This window comes from Erythrolamprus reginae, chromosome 2 (assembly GCF_031021105.1).
Source record: "Erythrolamprus reginae isolate rEryReg1 chromosome 2, rEryReg1.hap1, whole genome shotgun sequence".
NCBI lineage: Eukaryota > Metazoa > Chordata > Lepidosauria > Squamata > Dipsadidae > Erythrolamprus > Erythrolamprus reginae.
The window spans coordinates 342,466,685-342,484,975 of NC_091951.1; the positions used below are offsets into that span (position 1 = coordinate 342,466,685).

At 41.6% G+C, this 18,291-nt stretch overlaps 1 protein-coding gene across 1 annotated transcript in view; it reads right to left on the reverse strand.

Annotated features, from left to right (window-relative positions):
* Positions 1-18,291, reverse strand: part of MAPK4 (mitogen-activated protein kinase 4) — a 109,415-nt gene that overhangs the window by 8,747 nt on the left and 82,377 nt on the right. Inside the window, 1 exon segment of the mRNA XM_070743564.1 lies at positions 5,000-5,161. Coding sequence (XP_070599665.1) covers positions 5,000-5,161 — 162 coding nt within the window.

The following is an 18,291-nucleotide window of genomic DNA, read 5'->3' on the forward strand; positions in this document are numbered from 1 at the left end:
TTTCTGATGTTAAAAAACCAGTAAGAATCATTTTTTTCAGTTCCTTTATATTTTTCTTATACGTATTCAGAAATGTTCAAGCTACCAATCCCACACCAACTCCAGTAAAATAGAATGCATTTTGCAAGCAAAACTATCCATAAATTGAAAAAACATTCACAAAAACGGGGGGGGGGGCATGCATTATATCAGCAAAATAAACCAATAAGAATTACTTTTTTCATTTCAATTTTCATATCATTGTGTGCAGAAATGTTCAGACTACTTTCCAAGTGACAAAAGTTTTCAAATTGACCAAACATAAGCACTTCAAATGAAGAGTTTTCAGTCCGGGTCGTATGTGACCCGGAACATAACATTAGGGAGGGGGTTTTTTTCAGCAAGAAAGAAACCCCCCACCCCCCAAAAAAAATTCTCATAGAGAGAACCCCGAAATGATGAAAAGTCATGAAATTTCAAGTCTCAGATATGCAGGGAAAATTTTTTACAGGGACTCAAACTTGGCTTCGGGTCACATACGACCCGAACAGAACATGCACACAACATACCATACATAAACAATATAGGCCTGGGGAAGTTATATCAGTTCCCCCATGCCTGACGACAGAGGTGGGTTTTAAGCAGTTTATGAAAGGCAAGGAGAGTGGGGGCAGTTCTAATCTCAGGGGGGAGCTGGTCCCAGAGGGTCGGGCCGCCACAGAGAAGGCTCTTCCCCTGGGGCCCACCAAACGACATTGTTTAGCCGACGGGACCTGGGGCAGGCCAACTCTGTGGGACCTAATCGGTCGCTGGGATTCGTGCGGCAGAAGGCGGTCCCGGAGACAGGGACCATGTTAACAGAACCATGTGGGATACAAACTGTAGTCACACCGATACTAACTTTTCCAACAGTTCTCCACCCAGGTTAAGGTTCATCCCTTGTCCCCACACCCATAAGTTCATCACATGGACCACTCTGGTTCTCTCAATGTCCACGATCTGCCCCTGTACTTCCGGCTGGTGCTGAACAAAAAATGACCTTGAATCTCTGGAAGGAATTTGTTGTGGCTAGTAATTCTCCCTCTCGTTCAATCACCCCTCCCCAATTCCCACAGTGCTATTCTACTTGTGGCAGGCCAAAGTTTCCAAATCAAAATGATGGCTTTGGTCTGACAGCCAGATCTAAATACCTTGTAGGCTGGATCCAGCCCCCGGGCCTTGAGTTTAACACCCCTGATCTAAGTGGTTTCCAAATGTTTGGATGTCCTCAACTTCAGCAGATGTATTACTCCTTGTTGTGCATGGAATCTGAACATCTCCCTCAAGATGATCCTGATCCTACGCAGCTTCTGCTCAGGCAATCTCACACTACTCACAAGAGCGTACAAAACTTTTGCCAGACCCATCCTAGACTACTGCTCATCTGTCTGGAACCCATACCACATCTCAGACATCAACACCCTTGAAAATGTCCAAATATATTTCACCAGAAGAGCCCTTCACTCCTCCACTCGAAACAGAATATCCTACGAAAATAGACTAACAATCCTGGGCCTAGAAAGACTAGAACTACGGTGCCTAAAACACGATTTGAGTATTGCCCACAAGATCATATGCTGCAACGTCCTACTGGTCAATGACTACTTCAGCTTCAACCGCAACAACACAACAGCACGCAACAGATTCAAACTTAATACGAACTGCTCCAAACTTGACTGTAAAAAATATGATTTCAACAATCGAGTTATCGAAGGGTGGAACTCATTGCAGGACTCAATTGTGTCAACCCCTAACCCCCAACACTTCTCCCTTAGACTCTCCACGATTGACCTCTCCAGGTTCCTAAGAGGCCAGTAAGGGGCGTACATAAGTGCAGTGGTGTGCCTTTCGTCCCCTGTCCAATTGTCTTTCCTTTCTCTCACTTATCATATATATTTTCTTTCTTTCATATATTCTCTCCTCTAAGTTCACTTTTACCCTTATATATATTACTACGTATCTATTTTTCTTCCTATGTATTTGTGTATTGGACAAATGAATACATAAATAAATAAAAATAATAAGATCCTTTTCCTTACTCTCTGACTCCATTAACCATGGAGTATCCTTGTTCTTCATTCAATAGCAGATCTCTAATTACGTTTAATAGGAAATTTGACTTTTGGACAAGTGAGGAATCCTGGGTTCTTTTAAAATTAAGAGTTACCCCTGAAGCTCAAGAAACAAGTATTTGGACACTGTGACAGTGAGCTCTAGCCTAAACTTGCTTTCCCCAAAAGTCAGCTATATGGTGTTACGTGAGGCTTTCTCTCCCATTAGTATTTTTGGGTTGTTACTAATGGTGTAATTGGGGAGTAAATGGCTCTGAAATTGGAGCTTCATGCTCTCAGATACTCTCAAAAGTCCTTAGGCTTCTATTCATTGTTCTTTACTTTTGCATCAGCAAAACACAATTAACTTAACATAAATACTTTTACAACATTAACCTGGAAATGCAGACAGAAAAAGTTCAGATATTTACCGTGGAACATTTGGTTATTGTTAAAGAACTGATCAAATATTAAAAAATAGGCCTTTGATTTCTGATTATTAAATTTTTTAAAGATTGCAGGCAAAAATATATATTCCAAGTAGTTGGTTTTTTTAATGCTTTTTATAGACTATTGGCTTTCAGTTTTTGCAAAATGGAAAAGTTGGCAACAACTAAAGAATGTTTCATACATTATTTATAAAATCTCCATTGACATTCAATTCACACTGATGTTTAAGGAAAAACCTTCTCAGGGTGGTTTATAAAATAACCTTCGAAGCAGGGGCAAAATCCAGCAAGTCATAGTTCTGACAGGTTCTAGAGAACCGGTAGCAGAAATTTTGAGTAGTTCGGAGAACATAGAATCATAGAAACATAGAAGACTGACGGCAGAAAAAGACCTCATGATCCATCTAGTCTGCCCTTATACTATTTTCTGTATTTTATCTTAGGATGGATATATGTTTATCCCAGGCATGTTTCAATTCAGTTACTGTGGATTTACCAACCACGTCTGCTGGAAGTTTGTTCCAAGCATCTACAGTGATCCCTCGATTATCGCGGGGGTTACGTTCCAAGACCTCTCGCGATAATCGATTTTCCGCGGTATAGTGGTACGGAAGTAAAAACACCATCTGCGCATGCGTGCCCCTTTTTTCCATGGCCGCGCATGCGCAGATGGTGGAGCCGGGGAGCGACGAAAGTGCGGAAGCCGACAAAGATTGCTTTGAATGTCGGCTGCCCCCGCCCCCCCCAGCACCCGCTCGCCCGTTCACCCGCCCCGGCCGCTCGCTTGCTGCTCGCCCACCCGCCCGCTATGCTTGTACGAGAAGGACCAGAGGCTGCTTCAAACTTCTCAGGAACTACTAAAGAATCGGCGGAGGTTGCATAGTACGCCGCGTATTGTGATGGAGGGGAGCGAAGAGAAACCTGTTCAAAAAACTAGCCACTGGAAAGTGGTGGGTGGTAATCTGTCCGGGTGTGCAACGCATTCGCGATGCGTCACTGGAGGTAGAAATTAGTAGGGTTTTTTTAATGGACGTGAATAAGGAAATCCCCCTTGTGGGGGATTTCCTACGTTGTAAACATGCTCCAACACGTGTCGTAAGTAGGCTGGCCGCGCTGGCGAAGTCAAGCCACCGTGTTCTTGAATGTAGGCTCGTGTTTCCCAAACTATTTCTCTGGCTAATTACAAACACCTCCAACAATTGTGGGAGGACGATTTAACTGATTGGTTTATTAAATTTGTCCGGCTGCCCAACTCAAAACGAGTTTGGGGGTCAAAAGCAAATATCTAAAGAGATTAATTGCAAATATCAAGAGATTAATTGCTCAGTGTTCGTGGCTGCGTTTGCAGGTTAGTCATAATTTAATTAACCAAAGTTTTACTCCTATCACACAACAGTGATCTGTAAATTGAGCACGCATGGTAGGAACAAATGGGGGGGGGGGAAAAACCGTGGAATAGAAAAAAAGCCCGTGGAGTATTTTAAATTATTATTTTTTGAAAAACCGTGGTATAGCGTTTCGCGAAAAATCGAGACCGCGAAAAATCGAGGGATCACTGTACTACTCTTTCAATAAAGTAATATTTTCTCATGTTGCTTTTGATCTTTCCCCCAACTAACTTTCAGATTGTGTCCCCTTGTTCTTGTGTTCACTTTCCTATTAAAAACACTTCCCTCCTAAACCTTATTTAACCCTTTAACATATTTTAAATGTTTCGATCATGTCCCCCCTTTTCCTTCTGTCCTCCAGACTATACAGATTGAGTTCATGAAGTCTTTCCTGATACGTTTTATGCTTAAGGACCTTCCACCATTCTTGTAGCCCGTCTGGCAAATGGCAAATGCCACCTCTGTTTGGCCCCAGAGTGGGGGTGGGAATGGAGATTTTGCAATATCCTTCCCCAGGAGTGCGGAGGAAATAGGATTTTGCAGTATTCTTCCCGTGCCATTCCCACTATACTACACCACACAACACCACACCCACAGAACCAGTAGTTTAAAAAAAAATGGATTTCACCACTGCTTTGAAGCAATTTTAAAAAAACCTCCCCAAAACAAACGTTTAAGTCCATTAAATAACAGAATAGAATAGAATAGAATTCTTTATTGGCCAAGTGTGATTGGACACACAAGGAATTTGTCTTGGTGCAGATGCTCTCAGTGTACATAAAAGAAAATATAGATTTATCAAGAATCATGTGGTACAACCCTTAATGATTGTCATAGGGGTCAAATAAGCAATGAAGAAACAATCAATATTAATAAAAATCTTAGGATACAAGCAACAAGTTATTGTATTGTTATTGCTGTTGTAAGCCGCCCCGAGTCCTCGGAGAGGGGCAGCATACAAATTTAATAAATAATAATAATAATAATAATAATAATAATAAAACTAACTCTATCTTAACTCTACTATTCTCATTTCCTATTCTTACTGCTTAATAAGAACGAGAATCTCCACCAAATTGCAAAGCCACCTTACCTTGGCTGTTGGCTTCGGGAAGAAGCTTCCGCAAGGGCCTCTTCACTTCCCAAGTGCTATTGATGAAAGTTGGCATCACTTTGAGAAGTTCTTCCTTGTCCTCCTCGTGGGAAACAGGGATTGTTTCTAAAATGAGCTGCATCTGCTCCAACTCATGGCTTCCTAAACAAACAAGACCCAAAAGGTAGTCCCTTGGAGATATTGCAATTCTGAGAACTTGGCACACCTAAACCACTCAACATTTGTTTTTGTTATTATAGCAAGATGAACATTATCTTTGTCCTGGCTTCAGTCACTTTTCTATTCCAGTTCTGACTTTAAAAAAAAAATATATATTTGATTGGTTTTTTAAAAAAATGACAAACATAACAAAAAAAACATACAACATTTAGTGGAGCTACAGTCGCTCCGCTCAGGATAGAAGTCTTCATCATAATAATAAAGAAGTAAAAAATGTATCTATAAAATACATATCGTTATATAGAATAAAAAATTCAATTTTAATTATAACAAGCAGGAAGATTGTGACCCCCTTATATAGAGCGCTGGTGAGACCACATTTGGAGTACTGTGTTCAGTTCTGGAGACCTCACCTACAAAAAGATATGGATAAAATTGACGGGCTACAAGAATGGTGGAAGGTCTTAAGCATAAAACGTATCAGGAAAGACTTCATGAACTCAATCTGTATAGTCTGGAGGACAGAAGGAAAAGGGGGGACATGATCGAAACATTTAAATATGTTAAAGGGTTAAATAAGGTTCAGGAGGGAAGTGTTTTTAATAGGAAAGTGAACACAAGAACAAGGGGACACAATCTGAAGTTAGTTGGGGGAATGATCAAAGGCAACATGAGAAAATATTTTTTTACTGAAAGAGTAGTAGATCCTTGGAACAAATTTCCAGCAGACGTGGTTGGTAAATCCACAGTAACTGAATTTAAACATGCCTGGCATAAACATATATCCATCCTAAGATAAAATACAAGAAATAATATAAGGGCAGACTAGATGGACCATGAGGTCTTTTTCTGCCGTCAGTCTTCTATGTTTCTATGTTTCTAATATATAAATCTAAATTTATATCAAAATTTATCTTATACAATTCCAGTACTAAATTCAAATATGCAAAATAATATAACAACACACTTATCTCTTTTTCCTTGTTTCCCACCAGGTATATACTTTCTGCCAGATATCATAAAATTCTGATTCTTCTTGGTTGTTCTGACTTTTTAGGGGGCACCTACTGCAGTGGTTCTCAACCTTTCTAATGCCCCGATCCCTTAATACAGTTCCTCATGTTGTGCTGACCCCCAATCATAAGTCTAGCGCCAATTCTCCCAACAGAGCTTTAAGCTGATTGGCAGGAAGGTCAGAGGGGCAACCCCAGTATAAACGCCTGATTGGTCGGATTGTAAAAATGTGTTCCAAGGAGCCAGAATAGAAGCTTTAGTTCCTAACACCATGGGAAATTTGTCTTTTTCCATCGCCTTAGGCAACCTCTGTGAAACAATTGTTCGACTCCCAAAGGGGTCCCTGACCCCCAGGTGGAGAACCACTGACCTAATGCAAACCATTTACCACCACCCACAAAAGAGACATGCCTCTCCGGTCTTCTTACAATAAAGGGTCCATCTCACATTATATTCTCCAATTGGAAATACACGGAACTTAAAATACATAGCATGATATGGGGTAGTAATACTCCAATCACATATGGACAGAACAAAACAACAGAGTTGAAAGGGACCTTGTAGTCCAACCCCCTGCTCAAGTAGAAGGCCCTATACCAGTGCTGGCAAAACTACATGGCTTAGGAAAAACTCACTTGCCTATCTTTACCACTAGAGGGAGAAAGGTAGCCACAATTTCTTATGTGTATGCTAAATCAGTGTTTCCCAACCTTGGCAACTTGGAGATTATCTGGACTTCAAGCCCCAGAATTCCCCAGCCTGGGAGTTGAAGTCCAAATACTACTGTATCTTCAAGTTGCCAAGGTTGGGAAACACTGTGCTAAATAATTAACCTACCCAGGCTTCGTGCTGTGGGGAATCCAGAGCATGATACCATGGTCTTTCGAGACTGAAGGATGCCAATGCTAAATAATCCCTCCCCCAAAAGAAGAGTATTCTTTGAGTCAAACCGGATTCCAAGTAACCAGGGACATTTTGGTGCATTTTTGTGGCAAAAGTACAAAAAGGGTTTGCTATTGTCTTCCAAATTGGTTTTTTTAAAAATTCTTTTAAAAAAAACTTTATTTAAATTTTCCAATATAATACAAAGAAAAAACATATATATATGCAGATCATAACACATTTCTGAATCAATATGCAACAATTTCTGGTTTGATTAGTTACTTTCATCAATAAAGAAATAAGATGAATTTCACTTATTATACATTATGTATTTGTATATTTCATCTGTTATTATCTAAATATGTTTTGATCTCTCGTCAACTCTTTAAATTATTCTCTTCTCAATCCAGTTGTACCATTTATCCCAAAGTTTGTTTTTTTCATCTGCATTCGTGCCTTTGATGTCTCTTGTCATCTCGTCCATCTCCACGAACCTATAGATTTTTTCTATTATTTGCTTTTCTGATGGGATAGAAACATAGAAACATAGAAGACTGATGGCAGAAAAAGACCTCATGATCCATCTAGTCTGCCCTTATACTACTTTTTGTATTTTAGCTTAGGATGGATCTATGTTTATCCCAGGCATGTTTAAATTCAGTTACTCTGGGTTTACCAACCACGTCTGTTGGAAGTTTGTTCCAAGGATCTACTACTCTTTCAGTAAAATAATATTTTCTCATGTTGCTTTTGATCTTTCCCCCAACTAACCTCAGATTGTGTCCCCTTGTTCTTGTGTTCACTTTCCTATTAAAAACACTTCCCTCCTGAACCTTATTTAATCCTTTAACATATTTAAATGTTTCGATCATGTCCCCCCTTTTCCTTCTGTCCTCCATAGTACACCAGTCAAGTGGCAGTTCAATCTTCTCTTAAAAATGTCCAGAGTGTTGGAGTTCACAACGTCCACTGGTAGTTTGTTCCAGGTAGCTTTGTTGCTCTTCTCTTCATTCTTTCTAGAGTCTCAACATTTTCAACATCCTGAAGTCCACACATCTTAAAGTGGCCAAGAACGAGAAAGCCTGACCTTGGCCATTCCCCACGTCTCTCTCTTTACACAGCTGGCACAATCCCCTACCAAAAAAATCCAAATAGTAGCTGCAACAATGTGGGTAAACCACCCCAGGATTTTTTTAATCTGGAAAAGTAACTTGCAAATGGGGTTTCACAGTGAAATCTTGAAGGAAAAATTGCTGAGGGTGGCGGTGGTATGTGGCAGATAGAAAATAATAATAATAATAATAATTTATTGGATTTGTATGCTGTCCCTCTCCGCAGACTCGGGGCGGCTAACAACAATAATAAACACAACATGTACAATCCAATAATAAAAAACAACTAAAAACCCCTATTATAAAACCAAACATACACACACACAAACATACCATCCATAACTTGTAATGGCCTAGGGGAAGAGCTATCTCAACTCCCCCATGCCTGGCGGTATAAATGAGTCTTAGAAACATAGAAGACTGACGGCAGAAAAAGACCTCATGGTCCATCTAGTCTGCCCTTATACTATTTCCTGTATTTTATCTTACAATGGATATATGTTTATCCCAGGCATGTTTAAATTCAGTTCCTGTGGATTTACCAACCACGTCTGCTGGAGGTTTGTTCCAAGGATCTACTACTCTTTCAGTAAAATAATATTTTCTCATGTTGCCTTTGATCTTCCCCCCAATTAACTTCAGATTGTGTCCCCTTGTTCTTGTGTTCACTTTCCTATTAAAAACACTTCCCTCCTGAACCTTATTTAACCCTTTAACATATTTAAATGTTTCGATCATGTCCCCCCTTTTCCTTCTGTCCTCCAGACTATACAGATTGAGTTCATTAAGTCTTTCCTGATACGTTTTATACTTCAGACCTTCCACCATTCTTGTAGCCTGTCTTTGGATCCGTTCAATTTTGTCAATATCTTTTTGTAGGTGAGGCCTCCAGAACTGAACACAGTACAGTATTCCAAATGTGGTCTCACCAGCGCTCTATATAAGGGGATCACAATCTCCCTCTTCCTGCTTGTTATAATAATAATAATAATAATAATAATAATAATAATAATAATAATAATAATAAAAAAAAATTGGATTTGTATGCCGCCCCTCTCCGCAGACTCGGGGCGGCTAACAACAATAATAAACACAACATGTACAATCCAATAATAAAAAACAACTAAAAACCCCTATTATAAAACCAAACATACACACAAACATACCATGCATAACTTGTAATGGCCTAGGGGAAGAGCTACCTCAACTCCCCCATGACTGGCGGTATAAATGAGTCTTGAGTAGTTTACGAAAGACAGGGAGGGTGGGGGCAGTTCTAATCTCCGGGGGGAGTTGGTTCCAGAGGGCTGGGGCCGCCACAGAGAAGGCTCTTCCTCTGGGGCCCGTCAAACAACATTGTTTAGTTGACGGGACCCGGAGAAGGCCAACTCTGTGGGACCTTATCGGTCGCTGGGATCCGTGCGGTAGCAGGCGGTTCCGGAGGTAATGTTCTAATATTTGATACTGGAGTTGGGAAATGAATATTTCTCCTAACAGAATTTGATACAAAAAACATTTTTCTTTCCAAATGTAGCTATTGGTATTCAAGGACAAAATGAAGGCAGCAGTACAATAACTGCACGTATCAATTAAGGAGCATTTTCTAAAATAAGTAAATTGCCATAAGGGCTATTTGTGCTTTCAAAAGGATCGAAGAAATATTTTTAGATGGGGGCACTATGGCTAAGAGAGTTACATAAATATCTTCCCTTGCAGAATCTCTGTGCAAACCACTTAGCATAAGAAAATAAAAACCTTATTTGCTATTAGTTCTGGAAATCAAGATTATATTCTGCTGTAAAGGGCTAAAAAAAATGGGGTGGGGGATTTATTAACAGACAACAATTGCAAGCCATGAGTAAGGACAAAACTATGTCCAGGAAGAAATTTAATTTCATTCCATATTTCTTATTTCTGAAAACCATTAGTTAAAGACATTCAAATTAAACTGGGAGCAAACAACCCTTAAGAAGATCGTGTGTTTGTTTTGTTGCTGTTGAAATCTCATTAGTGTAGCTTAAATTATTAACGATCTCAAATCATCATAGACTTTCGGCAGCTGAATGAAGGATGCAGCCAGTGTGATTTTAAAATTAGCGTAGCCTCCCACTCCTAAAGGCTGAGTCAGATATTAATGAAAGTTTTAATTGTGTCAGAGGTGATGATGGGTGGTCTGGTTCAACAAATCAATCTACTTGGAAAATGCAGTTTAATGTTTCCAAATGTAAAATAATGCACTTGGGGAAAAGGAATCCTCAATCTGAGTATTGCATTGGCAGTTCTGTGTCAGCAAAAACTTCAGGAGAGAAGGATTTAGGGGTAGTGATTTCTGACAGTCTCAAAATGGGTGAGCAGTGTGGTCAGGCGGTGGAAAAAGCAAGTAGGATGCTTGGCTGCATAGCTAGAGGTATAACAAGCAGGAAGAGGGAGATTGTGATCCCCTTATATAGACCACTGGTGAGACCACATTTGGAATACTGGGTTCAGTTCTGGAGACCTCACATGCGCGGAAGCAAAGAAATAGATGAAAATCGGCAAAATTTCACCCATGCAAGCATCTTCGTGCATTATTTCGCTTCTGCGTACATGCGCAGAAGCCAAATCTCGTGCCGTACCCATGCTCATGTGCACCCTGAACCCGCTACCAGGACCAGACCGGTAGCGCCGGAGGTGGGCAGCCCCTCGCTGTTCGCAACCTTTTCTTCACCCCAACTCCCTTTAAATACCTTTTGGGGCCACGGAGATGGCCATGGACCTCCCCAAGACTTAACTGAAGATTTAAATCATAACATTTCCTCAAGCTACTGTGACAACCTCACCTGTGGACCAAAAGTCTAGATCAGTGATGGCGAACCTATGGCATGGGAGCCACAGGTGGCACGCAAAGCCATATCTGCTGGCATGCAAGCTGTTGCCCTAGATTAGCTCCAACATGCATGTGTGCGCTGGTCTACTGGTTTTTGGGTCGCACAGATGCTCTGGAGGGCATTTTTGGCTTCCAGGGAGCCTCCAGGGGGATGGGGAAGGGAGTTTTTATCCTCTCCTGGCTCCAGAGAAGACTTTGGAATAGTGTTGAGCGAAACGAACTTGCAAAGTTCGGGTTCATGCCAAACTTTGCAGTGTTTGGCATGCTGAACCCAAACCTGAACTTTTTTAAAAGTTCGGGTAAAGTTCAGGTTCGGTATTTGGTCGAACACAGCGAAACGCTGCCGCCTGGGAGGAAAGTGGGGAATCCCATCGTGGGATCGACCACCTCCCTTTGCTTGCAGCACTGCAAGCAAAAGGAGGTGGGAAATCCCAAGATGGGATTCCGGGGGCGGGGCTTTGACGTCACAGAGACTACTTCCTGGCTGGCCGAAACGGGGAGGAAGGAGTCTCCGTGACATCAAAGCCCCGCCCCCGGAATCCCATCATGGGATTCCCCACCTCCTTTTGCTTGCAGCGCCGCTGCGGCATCCTTTTCTGCAAAAAATAAAAGGAAGCAAAAGGAGGTGGGGAATTCTCCACCTCCTTGTTTATTTTTACAGAAAAGGATGCCGCAGCGGTGCTGCTGCTGTTCGGGTTCAAGTAAAATTCGGGTTTGGGTTCGGCAAACTCACCCGAACTTCACGGCAAAGTTCGGGTGAGTTCGCCGAACCCAAACTTCGTTGGGTTTGCCCAACACTACTTTGGAGCCTAGGGAGGGCAAAACACGAGCCTACTGGGCCCACCAGAAGTGGGAAACAGGCCATTTCCGGCCTCCAGGGGGCAGCAGAAGCTGTTTTTGCCCTCCCAAGGCATTGAATTATGGGTGTGGATACTTGCGCATGCCTAATAGCGCATGCCCACACTTTTTTGGCAGCCGAAGAAAAAGAGATTAGCCATCACTGGTCAGAAGGAAAAGGGGGGACATGATCGAAACATTTAAATATGTTAAAGGGTTAAATAAGGTTCAGGAGGGAAGTGTTTTTAATAGGAAAGTGAACACAAGAAAAAGGGGGCACAATCTGAAGTCAGTTGGGGGAAAGATCAAAGGCAACATGAGAAAATATTATTTCACTGAAAGAGTAGTAGATCCTTGGAACAAACTTCCAGCAGACGTGGTTGATAAATCCACAGTAACTGAATTTAAACATGCCTGGGATAAACATATATCCATTGTAAGATAAAATACAGGAAATAGTATAAGGGCAGACTAGATGGACCATGAGGTCTTTTTCTTCTATGTTTCCATGTTTCTATGTTTCTAGATAATTGATAGCATTTGTTAAAAACAACATTCTGTTGAAATGAACTCTATTTTAAGTCTCCATTGGTTGCCGATCAGTTTCCGGTCACAATTCAAAGTGTTGATTATGACCTATAAAGCCCTTCATGGCTCCGGGCCAGATTATCTCAGGGACTGCCTTCTGCTACACGAATCCCAGCGACCAGTTAGGTCCCACAGAGCGGGCCTTCTCCGGGTCCCGTCAACTAAACAATTCCGCTTGATGAGACCCAGGGGAAGAGCCTTCTCTGTGGCGGTCCCGGCACTTTGGAACCAACTCCCCCCAGAGATTAGAATTGCCCCCACCCTCCTCACCTTTTGTAAACTTCTTAAAACCCATCTCTGCCGTCAGGCATGGGGGAACTGAGATATTCTTTCCCCCTAGGCCTTTACAATTTATGCATGGTATGTCTGTACTTACATTTGGTTTTTATAATAAGTTTTTTTAAAGTTATTTTAGTATTGGATTGGATTGTTACATGCTGTTTTTATCATCGTTGTTAGCCGCCCCGAGTCTACGGAGAGGAGCGGCATACAAATCCAATAAATAAATAAATGATAAATAAATCCATTTTTCTCTATTCTGTGCTCCAGAATTGATAAACAATAAGTCTTCATCTTCTCTGTGTGGTCACTTTAAGTGTCTGAAGAGCATTGTTTTCCTTCTCAAAGCTATACATCTCCCAATCCTTCAAGCCCTTTCGCAGGATTTATTTTCTAGTCCCCTGATCATCCTTGCTATCCTTCTCAGAATTAATTAACCACCTCAAGACGCAGTAACACCAAGTAGCTTGGATGATTCATGGAAAAATAAGCCTACTGAAAATTAATTACTGCTGCATTCAGTTTTGGCCACCACGCTGCAAAAAGTATGTTGAGACTCTAGAAAGAGTGCAGACAAGAGCAACAAAGATGATTAGGGGACTGGAGGCTAAAACATATGAAGAATGTTTGCAGGAACTGGGTAATCTAATCTAATCTAATGAAAAGAAAGAGCAGGGGAGACAAAAGAGCAGTCTTCCAACAGCTCTGGGGTTGCCACAAAGAAAAGGGAGTCAAACTATTCTGCAAAGCACTTGAGGGTAGAACAAGAAGCAATGGGTGGAAATTAAATAAGGAGAGAAGTAACTTAGAACAAAGGAAACATTTCCTGACAGTTAGAACCATTAGCCCAAGGAACAGCTTGCCCCCAGAAGTTGTGAATACTCCTTTAAAAAACAAACAAATTTAAATTGATTTTATAATGATATAAACACACACACAACATATAACAACTGCTCAGTGATTAGTGCCCACCACCAGACAAAATTCGTATCCCTCCACCAAAATGGGGGCATATTTTGTATATATTTTATCCGCTCCGAGACTTCGGAGAGGAGTGGCATACAAATCAAATCAAATCAAATCAAATCAGAGCAGATCAGATCAGATCAGATCAAATCAAATCAAATCAAATCAATAAATAAATTTTAACTCAAGAGAAGTTGTGAATACTCCAGCACAAGAAGTTTTTAAGATGTTGGATAACCATTTGTCTGAAGTAGTGTAGGGTTTCCTGCCCAAGCAGGGGATTGGACTAGAAGACCTCCAAGGTCCCTTCCAAATCTGTTATTATTTATTTATTTATTTATGTATTTGTTTGTTTGTTTGTTTGTTTATCTGTCTGTCTGTCTGTCTGTCTGTCTACCCACCCACCCATCCACCCATCCACCCATCCACCCACCCACCCACCCACCCACCCACCCACCCACCCATCCATCCATCCATCCATCCATCCATCCATCCATCCATCCATCCATCCATTCAATTTTTATGCCGCCCTTCTCCTTAGTCTCAGGGCGGCTTACAACATGTTAGCAATAGCACTTTTTAACAGAGCCAGCATATTGCCCCCACAATCCGGGTCCTCATTTTACCCACCTCGGAAGGATGGAAGGCTGAGTCAACCTTGAGCCGGTGATGAGATTTGAACCGCTGACCTTCAGATCTACAGTCAGCCTCAGTGGCCTGCAGGGCAGCACTCTACCTGCTGCCCCACCCCAGCTCTCTTTATTTATTATTTATATTATTTAATTCCAACAACAAGTAGACAGAACCCCTTCTGCAGAAAGCCAGAATAAATCTGCTTCCAAATTTTGAGTGTGGTTTCACTATACAGTATATATATACTGTACTAAACCCTGATGCAAACAAGCATTATCTACAAACGAAAGGCAACCAAAGATCCTAACAAGTGCCAAAAGTAAATTAGTAAGTAAACAAATAAAAACAAACAAATAAATAATAACAGAACAAGGGAAACCAAAGCAGAGCATTCTTTCAATTACTCCTCAATAGTTGCTAATTAAGAACTGCAGCCTGAGTTTGTCATAGGCTGGAAAAATCTCTGCATCTCCCTTTGCCATCAACTTTGTGAGTCTTCGGAATCCAATTAATAAATAAAATAAATCAATAAACTTGATTTGAGCATTGTCAGACTCACCTAGAGAAACTCTAGAGCAGGGGTCCTCAAACTTTGCAACTTTAAGACTTGTGGACTTCAATTCCCAGAATTCTCCAGCCAGCTGTGCTGGCTGTAGAATTCTGGAAACTAAAATCCACAAGTCTTAAAGTTGCCAAGTTTGAGGACTCCTGCTGTAGAGAAAGTGCAGAAGAGAGCAACCAGATGAAAACGGGACTGGAAATTATAACATACGAAGAGCGGTTGCAGGAACTGGGCATGGCCACTCTAGCAAAGAGAAGGACCAGAGGAGATAGGATAGTGGGGTTCCAATATTAATATAAAACAATAATAACTTATTGGACCCAAATCAGCATGGCTTTACTGAAGGCAAATCATGTCAGACTAATCTCATTGATTTCTTTGACTATGTCACAAAGGTGTTGGATGAAGGTAGTGCCGTGGATATTGCCTATCTGGACTTCAGCAAAGTCTTCGGAGAGGGGCGGCATACAAATCTAAGTAATAAATAAATAAATAAAGCCTTTGATACGGTTCCACATAAAGAGCTCATAGATAAATTAGTGAAGATTGGACTTAATCCCTGGATAGTTCAGTGGATTTGCAGCTGGCTGAAGCGTAGACATCAGAGAGTTATTGTTAATAGCGAGTATTCTGAGCAGAGACAGGTTAGAAGCGGTGTACCACAAGGGTCTGTTCTGGGTCCTATTCTTTTCAATATGTTTGTGAGTGACATAGGGGAAGGTTTGGTAGGGAAGGTTTGCCTATTTGCCGATGACTCTAAAGTGTGCAATAGGGTTGATATTCCTGGAGGCGTCTGTAATATGGTAAATGATTTAGCTTTACTAGATAAACGGTCAAAGCAATGGAAACTGCAGTTTAATGTTTCCAAATGTAAAATAATGCACTTGGGGAAAAGGAATCCTCAGTCTGAGTATTGCATTGGCAGCTCTGTGTTAGCAAAAACTTCAGAAGAGAAGGATTTAGGGGTAGTGATTTCTGACAGTCTCAAAATGGGTGAGCAGTGTGGTCGGGCGGTAGGAAAAGCAAGTAGGATGCTTGGCTCCATAGCTAGAGGTATAACAAGCAGGAAGAAGGAGATTGTGATCCCCTTATATAGAGCGCTGGTGAGACCACATTTGGAATACTGAACAAGGAGAGATTCTACCTGGAAATAAGTAGGAACTTTCTGATGGTGAGAGTGATCAACCAGTGGAACAGCTTGCCTGTGGTGGTTGTGACAGCTCCACTTGACACTTTCAAAAGGAGATTGGACTGCCATTTGTCTGAAATGGTTTAGAAACTCCTGCTTGAGTGGGAGGTTGGACTAGATTATTATTATTAATTTATTATTGATTTATTAGATTTATATGCCGCCCCTCTCCAAGGACTCGGAGTGGCTCACAACAAGGAAAGCAATACAATGAATACAAATCCAATATTTATTTATTGTTAGAGTTGAAAGGGACCATGATGGCCATCAAGTTCAACCCCCTGCCCAAGCAGGAACCCTATAGTACACCAGTCAAGTGGCAGTTCAATCTTCTCTTAAAAATGTCCAGAGTGTTGGAGTTCACAACGTCTGCTGGTAGGTTGTTCCATTGATTGATCGCTCTGACCGTCAGGAAGTTCCTCCTTATCTCCATGTTGAATCTCTCCTTGGTCAGCTTCCAGCCGTTATTCCTCGTCTGGCCCTCTGGCGCTCTGAAGAATAAAGTGATCCCCTCCTCTCTGTGACATCCCCTCGTATACTTGTTGACTGCTATCATGTCTGCTCTGGCCCTCCTTTTCTCTAGGCTATCCATGCCCAGTTCCTTCAGTCTTTCTTCGTAAGTCTTGGTTTCCAATCCCTTAATCATCTTGGTTGCTCTTTTTTGCACCTTCTCCAGAGTTTCAATGTCTCTTTTGAAGTGTGGTGACCAGAACTGAATACAGTACTCCAGGTGTGGTCGGACCAGGACGTAGTAGAGTGGTATTAAGACTTCCCTGGTCTTGGAGTGTATTCCCCTGTTGATGCAGCTTAGGATTGTGTTGGCTTTTTTGGCTGCTGCTGCACATTGTTGGCTCATGTTTAGTTGATTGTCCACCAAGACTCCGAGGTCTCTTTCGCAGTCGCTACTGCTAAGAGGGGTTTCTCCCAGGTTGTATGTTTAAAAACAGTTTAAAAACCCTTATAAAAAAACAATCATGCAAACAAATCCATTAATAAACCTCAATAGCTAAGGGACGTATCAATTTCCCCGTGCCTGGCGACATACGTGGCGTTTTCAAAAGTTTACGAAAGATGACCTACAAGGTCCCTTCCAAGTCTAGTAATCTATCTATCTACCTCTCAATTATAGAAAGCGACTATCTAACACTATCAGCTCTTCCTGGGCGAGATGATTTTAGAAGAACAGGACGTGAAATCCATTATTAATTAACCTTATTATTTATTTAAGGAAGCTGCGTGCAGCTGCCTCCCAAGGTGTTGAAATTTTGCAGCATTGCAAAATAAGCAACAGAGATTTTAGAATAATAACAAGCACAGCGAAGAAGAACAAAAGTCACAGTTGGGCCAACTTCAAATGAAGGGTTTTTAAAACTTATTATTATTTGTTAAGAAACAGCAGGCAATGCACTCAAGTCCTGAATAAATATCTAGAGCTCCTTTTTCCAGCTGCTACCCAATATTTCTAGCAAGGGAGTAAACTTCATTGTTTGAGAGTTTATAAAATGGCAATAGCACTTAGATTTATATAACACTCCATAGTGTTTTACACAGCTCTCTGGGCGGTTTACATAGTGAGTGTATTAGCCCCAACAATCTGGGTCCTCATTTTACTGGCCTGAGAAAGATGGAAGGCTGAATCAACCTTGACTCGCTCAGAATCGAACTTCTGGCTGTGGGCAGAGTGAGCCTGCAGTATTTATTTATTTATCTATCTATCTATCTATCTATCTATCTATCTATCTATCTATCTATCTATCTATCTATCTATCTATTTTTATTGGATTTGTATGCCGCCCCTCTTCGTAGACTTGGGGAGGCTAACAACTGTTGTGCTTCAGCCTGAGGCTCCTCAGGGACCGGCTGGAGCTCTGCCGGATCCATGCCCAGAGGAGAAGGACAGTGACCAGGAGGGGGAGGACCAGGCAGACGGGGGAGAGGAACGTCAGGAGGAGGAGGAGGGAGAGAAGCCTGAGACCCCCGGGGGGGGTCTCTCCCCAGCTAGTAGCCTGGATTCATTGGATGAAGACGCACAGGCTATAATAGACACGCGGCAGAGACGTGCAGCTCAAAGAAGGGGCCAATTAGAAAGATATTTCCATCCCTGAATTGGCAACAGCTGGGTTTGGGTGTAGTTCTCCTCAGCAGGGTTGAAAAGGCAGCCCCCCCCTTACAGTCTCATGGAGA